This window comes from Hippichthys cyanospilos, chromosome 2 (assembly GCF_059441005.1).
Source record: "Hippichthys cyanospilos isolate Australia breed blue-spotted pipefish chromosome 2, RoL_Hcya_1.0, whole genome shotgun sequence".
NCBI classification, from domain to species: Eukaryota; Metazoa; Chordata; class Actinopteri; order Syngnathiformes; family Syngnathidae; genus Hippichthys; species Hippichthys cyanospilos.
The window spans coordinates 12,225,799-12,244,171 of NC_142370.1; the positions used below are offsets into that span (position 1 = coordinate 12,225,799).

The 18,373-nt window shown below is 39.8% G+C and overlaps 1 protein-coding gene across 1 annotated transcript; it reads left to right on the forward strand.

Annotated features, from left to right (window-relative positions):
* Nucleotides 1-5: 5 nt before the first annotated feature.
* Nucleotides 6-18,363, forward strand: smc5 (structural maintenance of chromosomes 5). Its single transcript, XM_088441115.1, has 24 exons — nucleotides 6-184; nucleotides 3,242-3,383; nucleotides 3,521-3,573; nucleotides 4,867-5,029; nucleotides 5,127-5,261; nucleotides 5,396-5,536; nucleotides 6,049-6,210; nucleotides 6,918-6,989; nucleotides 7,261-7,516; nucleotides 7,590-7,744; nucleotides 8,307-8,420; nucleotides 9,034-9,128; nucleotides 10,263-10,395; nucleotides 10,476-10,649; nucleotides 11,113-11,282; nucleotides 11,821-11,944; nucleotides 12,591-12,713; nucleotides 12,801-12,926; nucleotides 13,018-13,113; nucleotides 14,131-14,235; nucleotides 14,528-14,647; nucleotides 14,866-15,045; nucleotides 17,013-17,108; nucleotides 17,180-18,363. Exons 1-24 carry the CDS (start codon nucleotides 42-44, stop codon nucleotides 17,336-17,338), a joined length of 3,237 nt encoding a protein of 1,078 aa, XP_088297241.1. The 5' UTR covers nucleotides 6-41; the 3' UTR covers nucleotides 17,339-18,363.
* Nucleotides 18,364-18,373: the final 10 nt, after the last annotated feature.

Sequence of the window (18,373 nt, forward strand, 5' to 3'; positions counted from 1 at the left end):
AACTGTCATATCCAGTTTTAAACGATCGCGCTCACTCCATTATGGCGAATGCACGGAAAAAAATTCGACTCAGCCATGACGACCCAAGCTCACCAGCCAGCGTCCCCTCAGGCAGTCAGCCGAGTGAAGTCAAGGCTGGCTTAGTGGACGGCGCGGTACTCCGCATCACCATGAAAAACTTCATGTAAGTTACTCTTCACGAACGGAACACTTTCGACAAAGCCAACATGGTTTGTGATTGGCTATGTTACAACTGAGCAAAAACACCAAGAATCGTGTCTTGGTTACCGAGTTGCCGGTTTTCTGCGTAAAATAACATTCTGATGTCAACTGGCTCAATAAGTCCCACTTTCCAATCTGTGTCCCACGGGATTGTTGTCGTTGTTGTTTTTTAAATTGATGGTTCTTCATTTATAATAAACAATCTACTTAAAGTGGAATTAGCTATATTGCAGTTACAACTACGAGTGTCTACAGAAAACTAGTAAAACCTGTACACCCCCCCCCCCCCTCCCCGCAAAGGCATTGACAGATGAAAAGCACAAAGTGGACTACTTAATATATCATTACATGACATCATCCTTCATTAATTCTTGTAGACGCAGATCCATGAAATCAAATCAAAGATAATACAATAGCTATCAATCTGTATTAATTCAATTTGAATTGTAAACCAATTATTGCGCCAATGCAAGTCAATCAATCAATCAATCAAATTTTATTTATATAGCCCTAAATCACCAAAGTCTCAAAGGGCTTCACAGAATGAAAAGAGGTCATACAGAGACATCTTTTCAATGTAAGGTACACAACAGCATCCCCTGTCAAAGCTCCCAGAAGGGGAAGGAAAAACTCAAAAAACCCCAATTTGGGGAAAATCAGAAACCTCCAGAAGGGACCACAGGTGGGAGGAGCCCCCTTCCAGGCCCACAGGTTGAAGTGGATGCTGCATGTACCGAACACAGAAACAATATAAATTACAGAAAACATATTGTGCTATATAGTGCAGTGATGTCTTGACAGCAGGCAAAGCCATTGGGCAGGAACCATCCCGCATTCCAGCCAGGTGGACCGCAGACGGCTAGACTCCTAACCCGTGATGGTCGACCAGCGCAGGACCCAATGGAGGCGGTCAAGTCAACCCTCACCATCTAGCTAGCCCCCTCTCCCGGCCGGAAGAGGGGGGCAGGAAAAAAGAAGAAAAAGAAGAAGGCTGCAGACAGGCTAATTTAACTAAATGCTTTTGAGTATAGATGTGTTTTTAGTCGGGATTTAAAGATTTCTACCGAGGTGGCTGCGCGAACTTCCATAGGTAGGGCATTCCATAGTACTGGCGCGCGAATGGAAAATGCCCTTGATCCCGCAGACTTCTTTTTAGCCCGTGGGGTCGATAGCAAACCGGCATTTTGTGATCGAAGTTGTCGGGACGGAACATAAGGTGATACTAAGTCGACGAGATAGGAAGGAGCTAAACCGTGTAAAATTTTATAAGTAATTAACAACACCTTAAAATCACATCTCACGTGTATTGGAAGCCAATGCAGGTCAGCTAGAATCGGAGTAATATGATCAAACTTTCTCGTCCTTGTCAATAGTCTCGCCGCTGCATTCTGTACACACTGCAGGCTTTTAATGTGAGACATGGGAAGGCCAGAAAACAAAATGTTGCAATAGTCTAGGCGCGACGTAACAAATGCATGAATTAATGTTTCTGCATCGCTAAGAGAAAGAATAGGGCGAATTTTAGCTATATTGCGGAGGTGAAAAAACGCCGTTCTTGTCATGTTATTAATATGTGTTCGAAAGGAGAGAGTTGAGTCAAATATCACGCCGAGATTTTTTGCAGAACTACTTTGGGAAATAATACAGTTTTCTAGGTTCAGCGTGGTATTCTTAAGCAGGTGCTGATGATGAGCAGGGCCAATAAATAACATCTCAGTTTTATTAGGGTTGAGAAGCAGAAAATTGGAAGACATCCATTGTTTAATCTCGGCAAGGCAAGCCTCCAGTTTACTGCACTTGCACGGATCCGTTATTTCTAAGGGCATATAGAGTTGGGTATCATCAGCATAGCAATGAAAACTAATAGCATGTTTACGTATAATATCGCCGAGAGGAATCATGTAGATGTTGAACAGTAAGGGGCCAAGTACTGACCCCTGCGGGACACCACATGAGACGGAGAAAGACTCAGAGATCGCGTCGCCATAAGAGTCCCCTCTCCCGGCCGGAAGAGGGGGGCAGGAAAAAAGAAAGTAGAAGAAAGCTGCAGACAGGCTCAATTAACTAAATGCTTTAGAATATAAATGTGTTTTTAGTCGGGATTTAAAGATTTCTACTGAGGTGGCTGCGCAAACTTCCATAGGTAGGGCATTCCATAGTACTGGCGCGCGAATGGAAAATGCCCTTGATCCCTCAGACTTCTTTTTAGCTCGTGGGGTCGATAGCAAGCATTTTGTGACCGAAGTTGTCGGGACGGAACATATGGTGATACTAAGTCGACGAGATAGGAAGGAGCCAGGTAAATCTATAACCGCTTTACACTGCGCCGACCAAGGCTTGTATTACGTGATTCTTTGTTTTGTCTTAACTAATAAAGCTAAAAATCATCTGTCTCAATAGCACATAAAATGTGGGTACTCTTTCACACACAAAAAAACTGCGCTATGCCATCTTGGAACTCCAAAAAGAAGCCTCAGTGTATCATTGTAGGCAACTTTAAGCTTATGTAGCCTTGATTGCTTATAGTTGGACCACAACTGAGCATTAAATAGTGGTGTAATATAAGTTCTGAACAATGAGGATTTAAGATAATCAGAGCACATAGAAAACTTTCTAATCAGCAAATAAGCCTGAGAGTATATTTTATGGCGCTGCTGAAAAATATCCTTATATCCTATATTCCATCACGTTCTCAGAGATGATTTGGCCCAGATCATCAGTTTCTTCACATATTTTAAGGGGACCGTTTTGATAAATAAATTGTTGGAAAGCTTAGTTTTCTATCCTCAGCCCTTTTAACTATTATTTTTTGACTTCTTTTTTTTTAGAGTTATAGATAGTATGATATATGCCATAGTGAGAACACATCCTTAGCATCTGTTGAGAACCAGCACTATTTGGGCTATAACAAGGACCAGGTCATCAGCGCACATGAAATTATTTATTATTATCTTAACATTCTGTTTTTCAGTTTATTTTACCTATGGAACAGTCAGCTCTATTTTTCCTGTTCTTACAGGACGTACGACTACACAGTGGTTCATCCTGGACCAAACCTGAACATGGTTATTGGAGCAAATGGAACTGGCAAGTCCAGCATTGTGTGCGCCATCTCCCTGAGCCTGGCAGGCAAGACTGCAATACTGGAAAGAGGCGACAAGGTCAAAAGTCACTGCTTGATAGTTTAAACCTATCTAAATAAAGAATCAACTACATTACACCAAACGTATTTTGCAACACGCTCATGAAGCTCTTTATGGATGTAATCACAGTAATGAATGATAACTTTGTCTTCTAGGTTGGGAGCTATGTGAAAAAAGGAACTAACCAAGGATTTGTTGAAATTGAACTGTAAGTTGTCTGTTGCATGGTGGGATTTTAGACGTTGTAGTCATGGTCATTTGGGGACTGGCTCATTTGTATTAGAGGTTGTTTTTTTATTTTTTATTTTTCCTCTGGAATGAATACTGTGTCATCAAGCCTATGATACTAATTAGCAGGCTAAACGTTTATACATACCTTTGAGAGAAAATACCTTCCCCGAATTCAGTGCTGAAGTTTAGTTACCAGTCTTGCACCTTTTATAGTGACGATTAAGCACCCTTATTGGACATTTAAAAAAAAAAAGAAAAGAAATAAATTCTACCACGATCTATAAAAAGCATTGAGTTTCGAACAGTCCCATTGTCCCGTGCACTTGAATACATCGCTAAATGAAATATACCGCATTATTGGACACCTTTGATTGGTTGTCACGCAGTGTGTCTACACTTTAAGCACATAATAATAGTTTGTTACTTCTTCCAGAGATAGTCTATTCATTTGTGCTTACTGTAGTGGACATTTGTTTTGGTTTCTAGCTTTTGACTTCTTTGAATTGCAGTGCAATCCTAACCTTTTCAATGATGTCTTTACGCGTTTGGGTGGGAGACAATTACCCTTGCTGTTTTGCTGAGACATAATGGATGCAACAGTGGCCACGTAAATAGTATGGGTCTTAGAATATAAATGTTTATCAACAAAATTGTTGTTTGATTTTATGAAAAAGCAGAAAGGTTTCATGAAAAGAAGTCTTGTGAATATTTATACTGCAGGGCTGCAACTAGCAATTATTTTTAATAAATGATTAACGTGTCAATGAAACTGATATAAAAATTAATTTTCATTCATCTATTCAAAATCTGAAAATTATTTTGAGTACAAAGTGCTGGTTTGGTTCGTAACACGTTAGAAAAAAAAGAGCAAAAATGTTAAATTCTTTCCAGTGTAAAAGTAAATGTTTTGCAAGCATTTTATTTTGATTCAACACAACTATAATAAGTCTGCTTACATGGAGGACCGCAGAAACTGAATACTTACTGCTGAGAGAGTGAAATTCTCAATATTTCAACAAGCATAAATTCGAGTAAGTCGGCGATTAATAAATAGGTTATAAATAGACATAGCATAGGTTTCAGCTCTATATATATATGCAAAATGGTTGTTATAAGATGTTCATGGGAATCAGAGTGTTAAAATGATGCGGCCTTCCTTTAAATTTAACACTATTGGTTGTTATTTGAATTCAATCAACTTCCCTTCAGAAATAGCAACATTATTAAAATCTCACGGTGAGACTGTGCCTAATTAGAAATATTTTTTCAGGTTTAAGAGTGGTGGGAATATAGTAATTCACCGAGAGATCCATGCGGAGAAGAACCAGTCAGTGTGGAGGCTGAACGGAAAAACGTGTAACCAGAAAACAGTGGAGGAGGAAGTAAAGGCGCTGCAAATTCAAGTCAATAACCTTTGCCAGTTCCTGCCTCAGGTATGTTTCCGTCTGGATTCTCTGAACGGAAATTAGGAGGGAACATGTGTCAGTCTTTTCAGACTTCCCTGAAATGCCTTTGATTTCTCTGCCCTAGGAAAAAGTGGGGCAGTTTGCCAAAATGTCCAAAATCGAATTGCTGGAGGCAACCGAGAAGTCTGTGGGTCCCCCGCAGCTGTACGAGTATCACTGCGAGCTCAAAAACTTTCGCACCAAAGAAAGAGAAATGGAGGTGAACGCATACACCAGAGCCGTCCGTGGTTTTGTTCAGCATAACGTTCTCGTTAAATTTCCCTTCTTAAAGATGAAAGCAAAACGTGTCATATTTATTAATTTTTTTGCACGATCGTTGTTGCTCCTTTTCAGAATGTTATAAAGGAGAAAACCAGTTACATGGAGAAAACCAAACAGAGGTATGAGACAAACAAAATTGACGAGAATCGCTACTATGAGAAGCAGAGACATCTAGATGCCATTGAGATGCTTGAGAAAAAGATACCCTGGTTGGTGAGTGGGCTTGCTAACAGCTGGAAAAGTTCAATTCCCATAGGATTTTATATGAGGAATTTTTGAAAACATTTCAAAATGGATTTATGAAGTTTAGATATGAATTAACGGTAATTGAATGAAAAGCATTATTATTCAAGTGTAGTTATGAAGTGTTTTTCATCTTAACCAAACATCCATGCAAAATGCAGTTAAAAACAAAATACAATTAGCTCATTTGCCATTGTTGACGGCTATAGATGTCAAAGATTTATTTTGACTGGGTTGGTTGGGAATCGAGTTGTTACAAATTTGACTGATATAGCTGTCAGTGACAGGTAACTTACTTATTGCCATCCCAGTAGAGATGTGTGTTATTTATTATTAATTATGTTTGACATCTATTACTGTCAGTGGTTGTGAATAAGTTAAAAGCATTTAAACATTTTAAGTTTAACTTTTGAAATATTTTATTAAGGAATACCACAAAAACGTGCATTCAAGAATGTAAGCCCGTTTACCTCTGTTTATAGGAGTATGAGACCACCCACAAGGATCTTGAGAAAGCGAAGAAGGAACGAGACGAGGCTAAAAAAGAGCTCTCCGTCCTCAAGCGGTCCCAAGCGCCCACGTTGGCAAAGCTGCAGGCCATTGAAGAGCAACTGAAGCCTAATGACGAACAAATGAAGGCAAAGGTGAGCTATTTTGGATTTTACACAAATCCTAATTATGTCTTGGTCATGTTTAAACTACAATCATGTATTGTTTCTTTCCCTTTTTAATTTTTAAGTTTTTTTTTCCTTTCACCATCTTACATAACATAAAGTCACTGTACCTTAAAGTCCGACCACAATCTATCCAGAGTCAGCTTTCTTTCGAAATAGCGTTCCTCCATTCACAGAGGATTCTCACAATGGATGGGCCAGTGCTGACACCAAGACTTTTGTCAATTTTTCCAAAGCAATTCACAGCACATGTGGGCGTGAGCTCATCTTTTTCTTTGTAGTATTTATACCAATGACTGCAGGAGTAGACTGCCATACAACTACATTTTTACATTTTCGGATGATACTGTAACTCTCAGTCTTCATTCTGGTAATAAAAGACCTGCGGGTTAGCTACCTCAAGAAGATTGATTATTTTAATGAGATAATTCATTGATAATTTTAGTCTTTATAGCAAGATGGCCCTTTTTCGTTAACTGTTTCCTTCCACTGGCTATACTATGCTCCTATGCTGATTTGTGTTTATTATTTTTGTTATTATTTTGCCACTTGCTGTTGACTGAAAATGACGTCACATGTGTGGCCCAGGTAACAACCAATCATCGCTCAATTTTGGATCACAAGACCGAACCCAGAAAACAGGTGATCTGTGATTAACTTTTTTTTTATTTTTTCAGAATGCTGCCATCAAAGAAGCCTCCTTGAAATGCAAACAAAAACATGATCAGTTGGATCAAATTCAAAAAGGGGTGAGTGAATATCAAGTCAAAGCATTTGGACACACTTTCTTCAGGCACTGTGATGTCATTGTCAGTCGACAGCAAGTGGAAGTAAAAGCCAAAATAAACACACTGAGATGGATAAAAATAGGTGGCCTTTTCTGCTTAACTCTTTTCTGCGAGCATATTATTTATAAGAATGCCATGTTTAAATTCGTAGGGGCACATTGAACATATTAATATAAAGAATTTTTTTTTTACTTCCTTTGAAATTGTTAAAAGTTACTGCTTCTGTGCACAGATTGAAGATATCAAACAGGAATTCAAAATAAAACAGACAGAAGAAGAGGATCAAAGAAAGCGCATCCGAAACGTCAAACTAATGATCGAGGACTTGAAAGTTGGGCTCGCCGAAGTTGAGAACCAACCCGACGTGACGCCGAGGATCAGTGAAGTCAATGCAGAGTTGCGGCAAATCCAACTGGCGAGGGGCAAGTTGGAAGAAGAAAAAGCTGAACTGTGCCGACAGAGGGACAACCTGTCCGCGGAGTTGAGAAGTAAGTATCAAGGATGCGTGATGCTGAGAACGTCGACTTTTTGCTTTATTTTTTTTCCCCTGGTGATTGGCAGTGTTGGAGAAAAAGCTCGGTGACATGAACAACATGATGTCAGTAAAAGAGGACAAGCTGCGTGGACGCCACAAGGACACATACATGGCTGTGCAGTGGCTCAGGCAGAACAGACACCTCTACAGCGGAAATGTCTATGAGCCCTTGATGCTCGTGGTGAGTCGGACTTGTGAAAGATTCCGTGCATGGGTTAAAGTACACAAGCGGGAAGCTACCATCGGAAAAATGTAAAAACCTTTTACTGGAAAACTCTTCGTCGACTATGTTCATATTTGCAAGTCTATTTATCATCATAAAAATAAATATGTTTTAATAAAACTTGGCCTACATTACGTATGTTAACATTGTTTTTCGAACTTTTATGCTAATAGTATTGGTATTTTTTCTCCCAATAATGCCACAGGACATGTGGCATTACACAGAAAGAAGAAAGTTATGTTTTAAGAATCTACCCTGCAAATATGTTTAAATAACTTTGCCAGTGAAAAACATTATACTCCATATTGGCCACACCACACTTCTGTACCAAAGAAGTTGCCAAAACGTCAACATGGAATGTGCTTTTGTAAGCCATCTCCTCTCTATTTGCACCAACCATTTTCATGATGCAAAAAAGCGCGCATAAGCAGGGATGGACTTTGAAATCCAGAATCCGCTTAAACAGCATTTTTCAATTGTCCAGCCCTAATTGGTATGTATTTACCTTTGACTTCAACAGATCAATATGAAAGATCACCGCTTTGCCAAATACATGGAGAACCACATCTCTTTCAATGACCTAAGGGCCTTTGTGTTCCAGAGGAAAGATGACATGGACATGTTTATGGCAGAGGTGAGGATAGAGAGATTCATTTAGCTCATTTATACCGGTCATCATTCGATTACCAAATGTATTTTATACCAATGCCAATCTCGATCACATGCTTGGCAAGTGGGCTCAGTCACGTACATTATGACGGAAAGAGTGCTATTCACATCATCATAGTTTTTTGTTAAGTCTCATAAAGGTATGTTAGCATGAAAACTTTTTATTGGCTGTAGGTCAGCAGTGATTCAAAATCAAGCAAACCAAATATTTTTTCCTTTACTTTAAAAAAATGAGTTTTCAATCATTTTATTATTTTCATAATCATATCATCATATATAATCATATGATAGGACAATATTCTATGACACAATCTGAGCCGAATGGGGGAAACCTTCAGAATCTGTGTTCTTTTTTTAATGGCCAATTCTCTAATTCATAAACGACCACCAATTTGTACCCAGCCCTAGAATGGATGTACTTTCTGCTACTGGCTACTTTGAATTTCTCCATTGAGGATTAATAAAGTACAGTATTTGTCTTCAGATTATTATAGTTCAGTACCTTTTCCAAGCAAGTATAGTACCAATGAAGTTTAAAACTCATTTAATGCATTTTGTGCAAATGTGTCTGACTCCAGGTGCGTGACAAGATGAAATTGCGAGTCAATGCTATTATTGCTCCAGCAGAGACGTGCTCAAGATCTCCTCCATCGCGGCCTATTGAGTCCTTGAGGTGAGCGTAACAAAAATAATGAAGGTGGGCCTTCATTACAATGACCTATACATTGCAGAGAACGATGCATGACAAAACAAAGGAAAATCTCTTTTTTATTCTGTTTTGTTATCTTGGTGGGACTGTTTATTTTTTTATGCATCTCAAAAGGAAGGGACAATCCTTTGAGCACAATGTATATAACCTGAAGAACCATGACCTCCAACTCTCACTGGAGCGGTTCGCAACAGAGTGTAAAGTGGCTGAAATGAAGATCAGCTCTCCAAATCCAAATCAGACAGTGATGTGGATGCTGCACCAGTCTGTCGTGGTGAAGAGAACAATGAGCTGAAAAGCGAAGGTCTCTATTTACTGGTCAATCTATGATCCTACCCCTCATGACTGAAAGAACAAAATCCCGGAGCTTCCTGGGAGACATGCAACCAAAATGAGTTTCCTCCTTAGGGTGTACAGACTCTCCCTTACAAATGAGATGAGTAGCTCGGTCGCTGCTCATCCGCGTTGAGAGGAGCCAGTTGAGGTGGCTCAGGCATCTGGTTAGGACGCTTCCCGGGGAGGTGTTCCTGGCATGTCCCACTGGGAAGAGGCCCCAGGGACGACCGAGGCCTCCTGAAGGGACTCTCTCTTAGCTGGTCTGGGAATGCCTGGGGATCGTCTTGGAGGAGCTGGACGAAGTGGCCAGGGAGAGGGAAGTCTGGTCTTCCCTGTTCAAGGTGCTGCCCTCATGACCCGACCCTGGATAAAGCAGTAGCTAATGGACGGATGTATGACGTTTTTTTGTATTACCTACATGTTCACTTTTAGGAAGTTGCCAACTTAATTACCCATTCCAAGTGTTTCTGAACCTGTTGAAGTTTGAGGTAGCGCAGGTGTGCGTAGTTACTCTTTTCACCGATCAGGCTACTTGAAGGGACATTATAACATTATCTAGAAAGCAGGCTAAACCATAGATTTTCTGCACGGAACAGAAATACACGATAGTGTAAGGGGTTTTAGGGTTTCTTCAGGGGACAGATTTTTTTTGTAATGATTAAACTGCTGTATACCTATTATATCCACCACCAGCATCAACATTAGGGATTTCTGCACTAGATCGGTTTTTGCATTTTTGAAATTTCCTGTTTGTTTTTGAAGGCGTTTTGGGTTCTTCACCTATCTGCGAGAAACTTTTGAAGCCCCAGACGCAGTGGTGAGTTACCTTTGTCACCAGTATAAAGTGCATGACATCCCCATCGGGAATGAGCAGACCGAAGCCATGATAAACACGGTATTAACTTTACACTACTTTTGAAATTCCTCTTAGATAAGATCCAGGAAAGAGAATTAAATTCCCCCCACATTTTGCAGGTTCTCGAGGAGCCCTACCTCAGGGTGCTGTACACAAATGACCAAAAGTACACAGTGAAGAAGTCTTTATATTCAAACATTACCTCGACCAAAAACACAGCAGTGTATGCGGCCAAGTACCTCAGCATCACAGTGGACGTTGAGCAGAAACAGCAAGTGGAGAGGCAGATAAAGGTGAGACGCACCCGAAAGTAGAGGTCAACCTAAAGCCTTTTCCTTTACAGTAATATATTCTGAACCCCCACTAAATTTAACACAGCATTCTGATTAATATTGCTCTTGTGTAAAATGAAATGAGCCGCAAAAGCCATCCATCTGGGGGTGGCGACCATGCTGCACTTGCTGTTGTCTGAAAAGGACATCATAGATGTTGAAGCCTGAGTAATCACCAATCATGTTTCATCTTAAAAAAAAGACGCATGACCCAATTCAGAAAACACGCAAGTTGTAATTGGTCGCTACCTGATGCCTAAACAACTGTGATGTCATTTTTAGTTGACAGCAACTGACATAATGGCTGCCTTCTGAGATGAAAAAAAACAAACAAAAAAAACAAACAAAGTATAAAACAGGTGCATTTTGCGTAGTAAAAAAAATGAATATATCGAAATCCATTGGATCATCATCTTTTACGCAGACTTGCCATTCAAGGCTACAGAGCATTGACGAGCAGTTGAACATTTTGCAAAACGATGCATCAGCAATGAATCGACGTGACAATGAACTGTTGACAGAAAAGAAAAACCTCTCGGAATTAAAGGGCAAAAAGAGGCAACTGGAGCAGAAAATCAGCACCAAGCAAGACAGGTATGAGCAAATCCATTGGTTCCTTATTTACCACGGGCTACTGTAATGTTGGGACTTCAAGCCATGATTTTCCCGCTTGTCTTTTAAGGCACTTTTGCTTAAACAATATCTTTTTAGTTGTTGTTTGTTTTCTGTGTGTGTGTGTGTATATGTGTGCGGGCGATGCAGTGCAATGCCAGTAGCTCAACGTTTGCGTTTCTGTTCATGGATTTATTTATTCATTTGACCATTTTAAATGAAGTCCTGACTCATTTTTTTCTCATCCATTTTGTTGTGGCACAAGCCTCTTGCTTCTGCGCTACTTTATAAGCTGTTTCAATAAGGATTTGTCTAGTGCCTTCCTTGAACATTTTCGTGCTTTACTTTACTGTAATCTGAGTATTATATTAAAAATAATATCAAAGCTTCAATAAGATAATAATACTATGTGCTATAAAATATGACATATAATTATATATAATAATACGGTAACTTATAACACCATAAAAAGACTGCTTTATATAGCATTCATTTGCAGTCCGATTTTTGTGTTCTTTAGACTGAGGCAGCTGGAAAGAAGTGGAATTGACCTGAAGAAGATTGAGGCAGAAACAAAAGAGAAAATAAGTGCTCTAAATTCCAAGAAGACCTCTGTTGTTACTGCATTTTTGGCACAGATGAAGGTAAAGCCGCATGAACGTGGGCAGCGGTCGGTAACCCCAGATGTTGAAAGAACCATATTGAAACAAAAAAGAAAAACGTAAAGCCTTATGTAAGCCGTATAATGAATGCCAACACATGTGTTAAGTGTCTATATTAGGTATATTAGCCTACTAGCAAAATGACTAAGTAGGCTACTTAATGAGAATGACGCACCATGGGACTACTCTGCTGTATGATGGTGCTTTAGGTTTAACTACCATCGTGATATTTATTATGTTTCGTTGCATTGATAAAATTATAGAAATACTGTACAATAAAGAAATCATTTGGTCATAATGATTATAGTGAATCAAGATCGATCTCATTCAATACTGTTTTTTTGGCTGTTATCACGCCGATATCCTGTATCAATATTGGATCAGGAAATCCCGAGAATGAACTGGAATCCTCTCGTAGCAACTGGCTGATACTGATACTGAGGTCATACAATTTCCCATCAAGTCAATGGTTATGATAAAAATGCACCACTGTGTTTTGGAGAGTCCACACATGAATTATCAAAAATATATTAATTTTTAAGATTCTTCTGGGTTATCTGGTGTACCTTGTTTTTGTCCAATTGTCATTTTGACCTCAGCTGTCCCTCACATTCTCGCCCATCTCCAGGTCCGAGTCAAGTTGACCATGGAAAAAGTGTACCTGGCATTGGACATGGCGGGGCTGTTGGCAGAAAAGACCAAGCTGGAGGACTGTTGTAGAGAAGACACAAACAAACTGAAGGGCATCATTGTGAATATTTGACCCTCTAATATCTGCTCACCACCTTTCGCCTCCGTTGCTTTGGTACTAATGGAGATCTGTGTGTGTTTTGGGCAGCAAAAATGCAAACATTTGGAGGAGAGTACGGTCCAGCTGAAGCAACAGTGCAAAGAAATCTTGATGAGAGCCAAATCAATCTGCAAGATGCAGCCGAACGAGGCCTTACCAGAACAGCTCCATAATGTCAGCTTCCCACCGTCCGCCATGTATTCTACCTGACACGGCATTGGCATGCGAGTGCAGTGGCAATACTGGACTTGTTTTGTGAATGCAGGCTTTCAGCAAGTTGCCCGACACGCTGGACGAGTTGGACACCATGTTGAATGAAGAGCGGTCCAGAGCTGAGTGCTTTCCCGGACTCAGTAAAAAGGTGAGGACACTTGACAATCACATCCGAGAAGTGGGGAATCCTCGACGGCAAGTAGATTCTGGGCGGGGGTGGGATTTATTTGTAAATGATACAAACTAGGTGATGTTTTGTTGTGCCTAAATGGAGAGCATCGCCCTTGTAAAAATATTTTTGGAAGTAAGACATCATCCGGCAAAAAGATTGACTTTGTTGCTTAAGTTTGCAGGCACAGGGGCTGATAAATCCTTATCTCTTAGGAAAATAGTTCCTTTCATTGGTGTTAAAAACTATACTGAAATCTTCTTGGCTGACATGCTTGCTTTATATGTTGGCGGGAACCTAAATCACTAAGAAATCTATTTCTGCGGAATATGCCATAAAATGAGTATGAATTATTTTTATTTATTTCAGTTTTAAACCAGTGGTGCTCAAATGGGAGTAAATGAATCCACTTCAGATTGTACAGTATGTGAGATTTTAATAGATTTGCTGGGCCATTCTCATTTAACACGTTTTAACGCATTGTTGGAACAGTAGGGTTCGCTTTTCAAATTAAGAGCAAATTACTTGGAACACAAAGCAGTTTAATGCCTGTTACGTGACAAGGGATATTATTATAAAGGACCTCAAAGCAGGTTGGAATAAAACTGAAATTTTATTAACAGAAGGAGCACGGACAATTAGTGAGGCCAGCCCTAATACGGAAGCTTGCTTCGGTCGATGTCACTGATGACGTTCGAACCACTTCTCTGTTTCATTCCAAGCAATCCATCGTTGACAAAAGGTTGCGAGCCACTGGTTTAAACTCTTCATATTAATATAGACAGTTACAATAATTTTTCAGACGACGGCAATTTTTTGTCTAAGGTATTGCTGTAGAAAACATTTTGAAATCAATTTTACATCATGCGTCCCATTTCTTTTCATGAAAAAAAAAGTTGAATCGGCTTTAAAGGGAGATACTAGTTTGAAACAAAGTTTACTTGCACTACAGCATTTGTTGTGATGTGTACGGCCTCCATTTTTGTTGTGTCTGAGGTTGTGGAGGAGTGCAGGAAGTGGGAGCAGGAAATAAAAAATCTGGAACAAGATCTGACCCAGAAGCATGCCGCCTTAACTGCTTTCAGACAGAAGATGGCACAGGTACACCACTGGTTACAATCGCAGACATCTTTTGGCTGAAATGTCAAGATGAACCTCATATGCGCTCTCATTTCCAGTGTATAACTTTTTTTATTTTACCTTTAACATTTCGAAGGCAACTAACGGAACTGTTCGGGGGAGTCCATTTGCCCCCAAAACTTGAACTCTAGAGCCACTTTTGTTTATGTATTTATTCACCTGTAATCGTTGAAGTGCGCTCTATTTCATCTTGATATTTCACACAAAACCTAACGTCAATAGCGTATATGCGTATTTGTGTGTTTTTCCACAGGCTAAAGAAAACTGGCTCAACCCCCTGAGAGAGTTGGTGGAACAAATTAACAACAAGTTCAGTGATTTCTTCCGCGCCATGAATTGTGCAGGAGAAGTGGATTTGCACTTCGATAAGGAGGTCTCACATTCAGTTTTTGCCTGTGATTCTCCCACTTTTAGTTACGCCTGAGAGGAGCGGTACTGGTTGTAATGTTAGCGGTAGCTGTGGCGCTAGAGGTTCTCTACTCTGGCCACTATTTGATCATACATACATAATCGCTTGCTTATGGATTATGTAAATTGGCACTGATGTCAAAGTCTGCTTTTTATTTGATTGCTTTCACCATTCCACCATAGGAGGAATATGACAAGTATGGCATTAACATTCGGGTCAAGTTCCACGAAAGCAGCCAGCTGCATGAGCTGACGCAGTTCCACCAGAGCGGAGGGGAGCGCAGCATCTCCACCATGTTGTACCTCATGGCCATGCAGGAGCTCAACCGCTGCCCCTTCAGAGTGGTGGATGAGATCAACCAGGTAACATTCGCATTAACTGCTGGGCACCTAAGCAAGGAAGCTGGCTTTGCTTTTGCGCTGTGTGGTGAAATTGCACATCTATTACACCAGGTGGGGCTGTGGCGCTCCCATTGTCAAAGTCTGTGTCGGGGTTGGAAATACAGTGGGCCCCCGTGTTACGAACTTTATCTTTTCAGCGGTTAGGCTCGTAACTGGAATTGCTCGTATGACGGGCAATCCGAACCTATGTTAGTTAGTGAATGCATGCATCGCGTGCAAAAACCTTAGGTAAAAACATCACGACTTTATACACATATTAAAAATTTGTAACATAATCTACTGTACAGTTAAATTTAATAACATAAATATACAAAGGAAAAATGACATTTACCTTTGGGGCGACGTGACTTGACTCATGTTGGAGGCGGAGGGAAGCAGAGACCAACCCGCAGAATTTATTTTATTTTTTTCTTGAACGGGAACATATCACCGGCGATTTCCTTCTCTTTAATCCATAATAGAAGCCTCTCCATTTTGTTGTTGACCGAGGTCCGTCCCCTGGCAAGGAAAGTCTTGCCCTTAGAAGACTTGCTTGCTTTCATAGCTTCCTTGTTATTGAGAATTGTACATATTGCAGAGCGGTTACGGCCATACTCACTAGCAAGGTTAACTATGCGTGCGCCTCCTTCGTATTTTTTTATTATCTCCTGCTTGGTTTCTATTGTCATCATCCTCTTACTTCTTCCTTTACCGCCACTAGCAATTTTAGAAGCCATGTCTAACAGATAAAGTTTGCAAAGTCTTCACAACACACCGACCAGCTGTGCCATCAAGCTAGATGAAGGCGTTCGGCCAATAGCATATCGGCATTTCTTTGATTGACGTAACGCCGGCCAATAGCATATCGGCATCTCCGTGACTGAGACCGTGACTGTGACCTTAATCGACCAATAGCATATCGGCATCTCCGTGACTGAGACCGTGACTGTGACCTTATAAGACCAATAGCATATCGGCGTTTCCGTGACATGCGAGAATAGTTATTTTTGTTGATGCAGTAAAGCGAAAAAAATATTGCGGACACACTGACCGGCATGTTGGATTGTTCGTAAGACGAAAGGTTTGTGCGTAAGAGAGGGACAAAAAAAAAATGCCGCGGTCCACGTTCGTAAGATGAAAAGTACGTAAAACAGGGAGTTCGTAAACCAGGGGCCCACTGTGTGTGTGTGTGTGTGTGTGTGTGTGTATATATATATATATATATATATATATATATATATATATATATATATATATATATATATATATATATATATATATTTTATTTTTTAGATATTTGTCCACAAATATAATAAACACAGTCTCAGCACTGTTCTGAAAAAGAAATGATTATAAATAAATATTTGTCTACAGAAAAATATTCAACACAAAGTGTCCTCTCTTGGGATCGTGTGATCGTGAAATCTGTTCACAAAATAAATCATTAACTTGACAGGTAACGAGAGTTGGCAATCGACAAGTTGGGTCGAACCATTCTCATATGGGGGAGAATCTGGCTTTTAATTGACATTAATTAACAACAAGTTATAAACATTTAATTACTTCAATAATTATTTTTACAGGATTTTTGCATGTTTGTTTGTTTGAGGATCCACTGCAGTGGTAGTACTAAGTAGTATCTCCAGGTATATTACAGTATATTTAGCAATTCCAGGAGAAAGATCGTGTAACATTGTCAGTTTTATTTCTGGCACGTTTGCTGAAAAATCGTGTCACTAATGAAAGAGCTCATCTATAACAAAATGAAGGGATACAGCATTTTAGAAGAATCACACAATTTAGCAACACATTGCTTAATGTTCCATTTCATTTGCTCTTAATGTGAAAAGAAACGCACTCCTTCCACTGCATTAAAAGGCATGTTAGATTTCTGATGCTTGCAGAAACCTTGTTAGAATTCCACATAAAGATTTTGGTCTCCTGTTTAGGGAATGGATCCCCTCAATGAGAGGAGAGTCTTCGACATTCTGGTCCGCACTGCCTGCAAAGAAAGAACGTCACAGTATTTCTTCATCACACCCAAAGTGAGCAGGTTCACGTTTGACTGTTTTCCACACCGCACCTGAAAGTCACCTTTTGTCATCTTGCTCCTCAGTTGCTGAAGAACCTCAGCTACGCGGAGGAGATGACCATCCTCTGCGTCTGCAACGGCCCTTACATGCTTTCAACCAGCCAATGGGACGAGACGGCATTCCTTCGGCGTTGTCGCCGCAAGAAGGACGCGCAGGCTCACAATTCCAAAAATGCGGTTTGATGATACGGCCATGTTCACGGTGATCTTAAGGAAGGCACATTTGAAGTTCAAATCCTTCACCGAGGCAAATTCCTGTAAGCGGCGCAGGAGATCCTGTTACAAAAACATCTGATAATTTTTTAGTCTCCTGTTCCCAGTTAATGGCCATACGGGCCATTAACTTCTTCCTCTTCTACTTGTATGTTTACCATCACAATTACGCTTCTGCGCTGGCATATTGTCAGCCTCCTAAACTAATTTTGTGTAAATTTTATTGTTTGGATTTTTCAATGTCATTCTTCTGTTGAATGTGTTTCAGGATGTAAGTGATTGTAGCAGAGGTGGTCAGCGTCTTTGAGGTGTTTAAGGCAAAAAAATTAAAAGATATCATATATATATATATATATATATATATATATATATATATATATATATATATAAGATATATGTGACTTTTGCCATTATTTAAATAGGCTGATAATTAAAATTAGATTAAGAACAGATGTTCTGTATATAAGTGCAGTCATTGTGTTTCAGAAGTAAAAAACACTTTGAGTTTAGTTTCATTTGACTACATACTACACAAACCATCCATACTTAATCCTCGGCGTGGCTGATCAGCATGGGTCACCATGTAACTCTCATTTTTGTCTTACTACACTTACCAAAATTACCAATTACTTTCCAGAATTTGGAGAAATCCTCAGTACAGGGATTGATGGGTTTTTGAGCGACAGAGCAATCAACCCCCCTCTTAAATCCTTCAAAACCAAACAAAAACAATCCAACCCAACCTTAGCGGACAATGTGAAGATCTCAGTATATTTGTGGGTGTGAAACGGTGTATATTGTAGCTGTATTTGTGAATAGTTTTGATACCAAATCGCTTGCCTTGTGTGTGTTTTTTTCTCACAATGGCACTATGTACATTGGATATTTTGCTTTTTTTATGTTTTGAAGGCCAATTATTTTGTCGTGTATAATTTTCAATAAACCCGTTTTCACTTACATACATTACAGTACATAACACTGCCATGCACGCCGACTCATCAACAG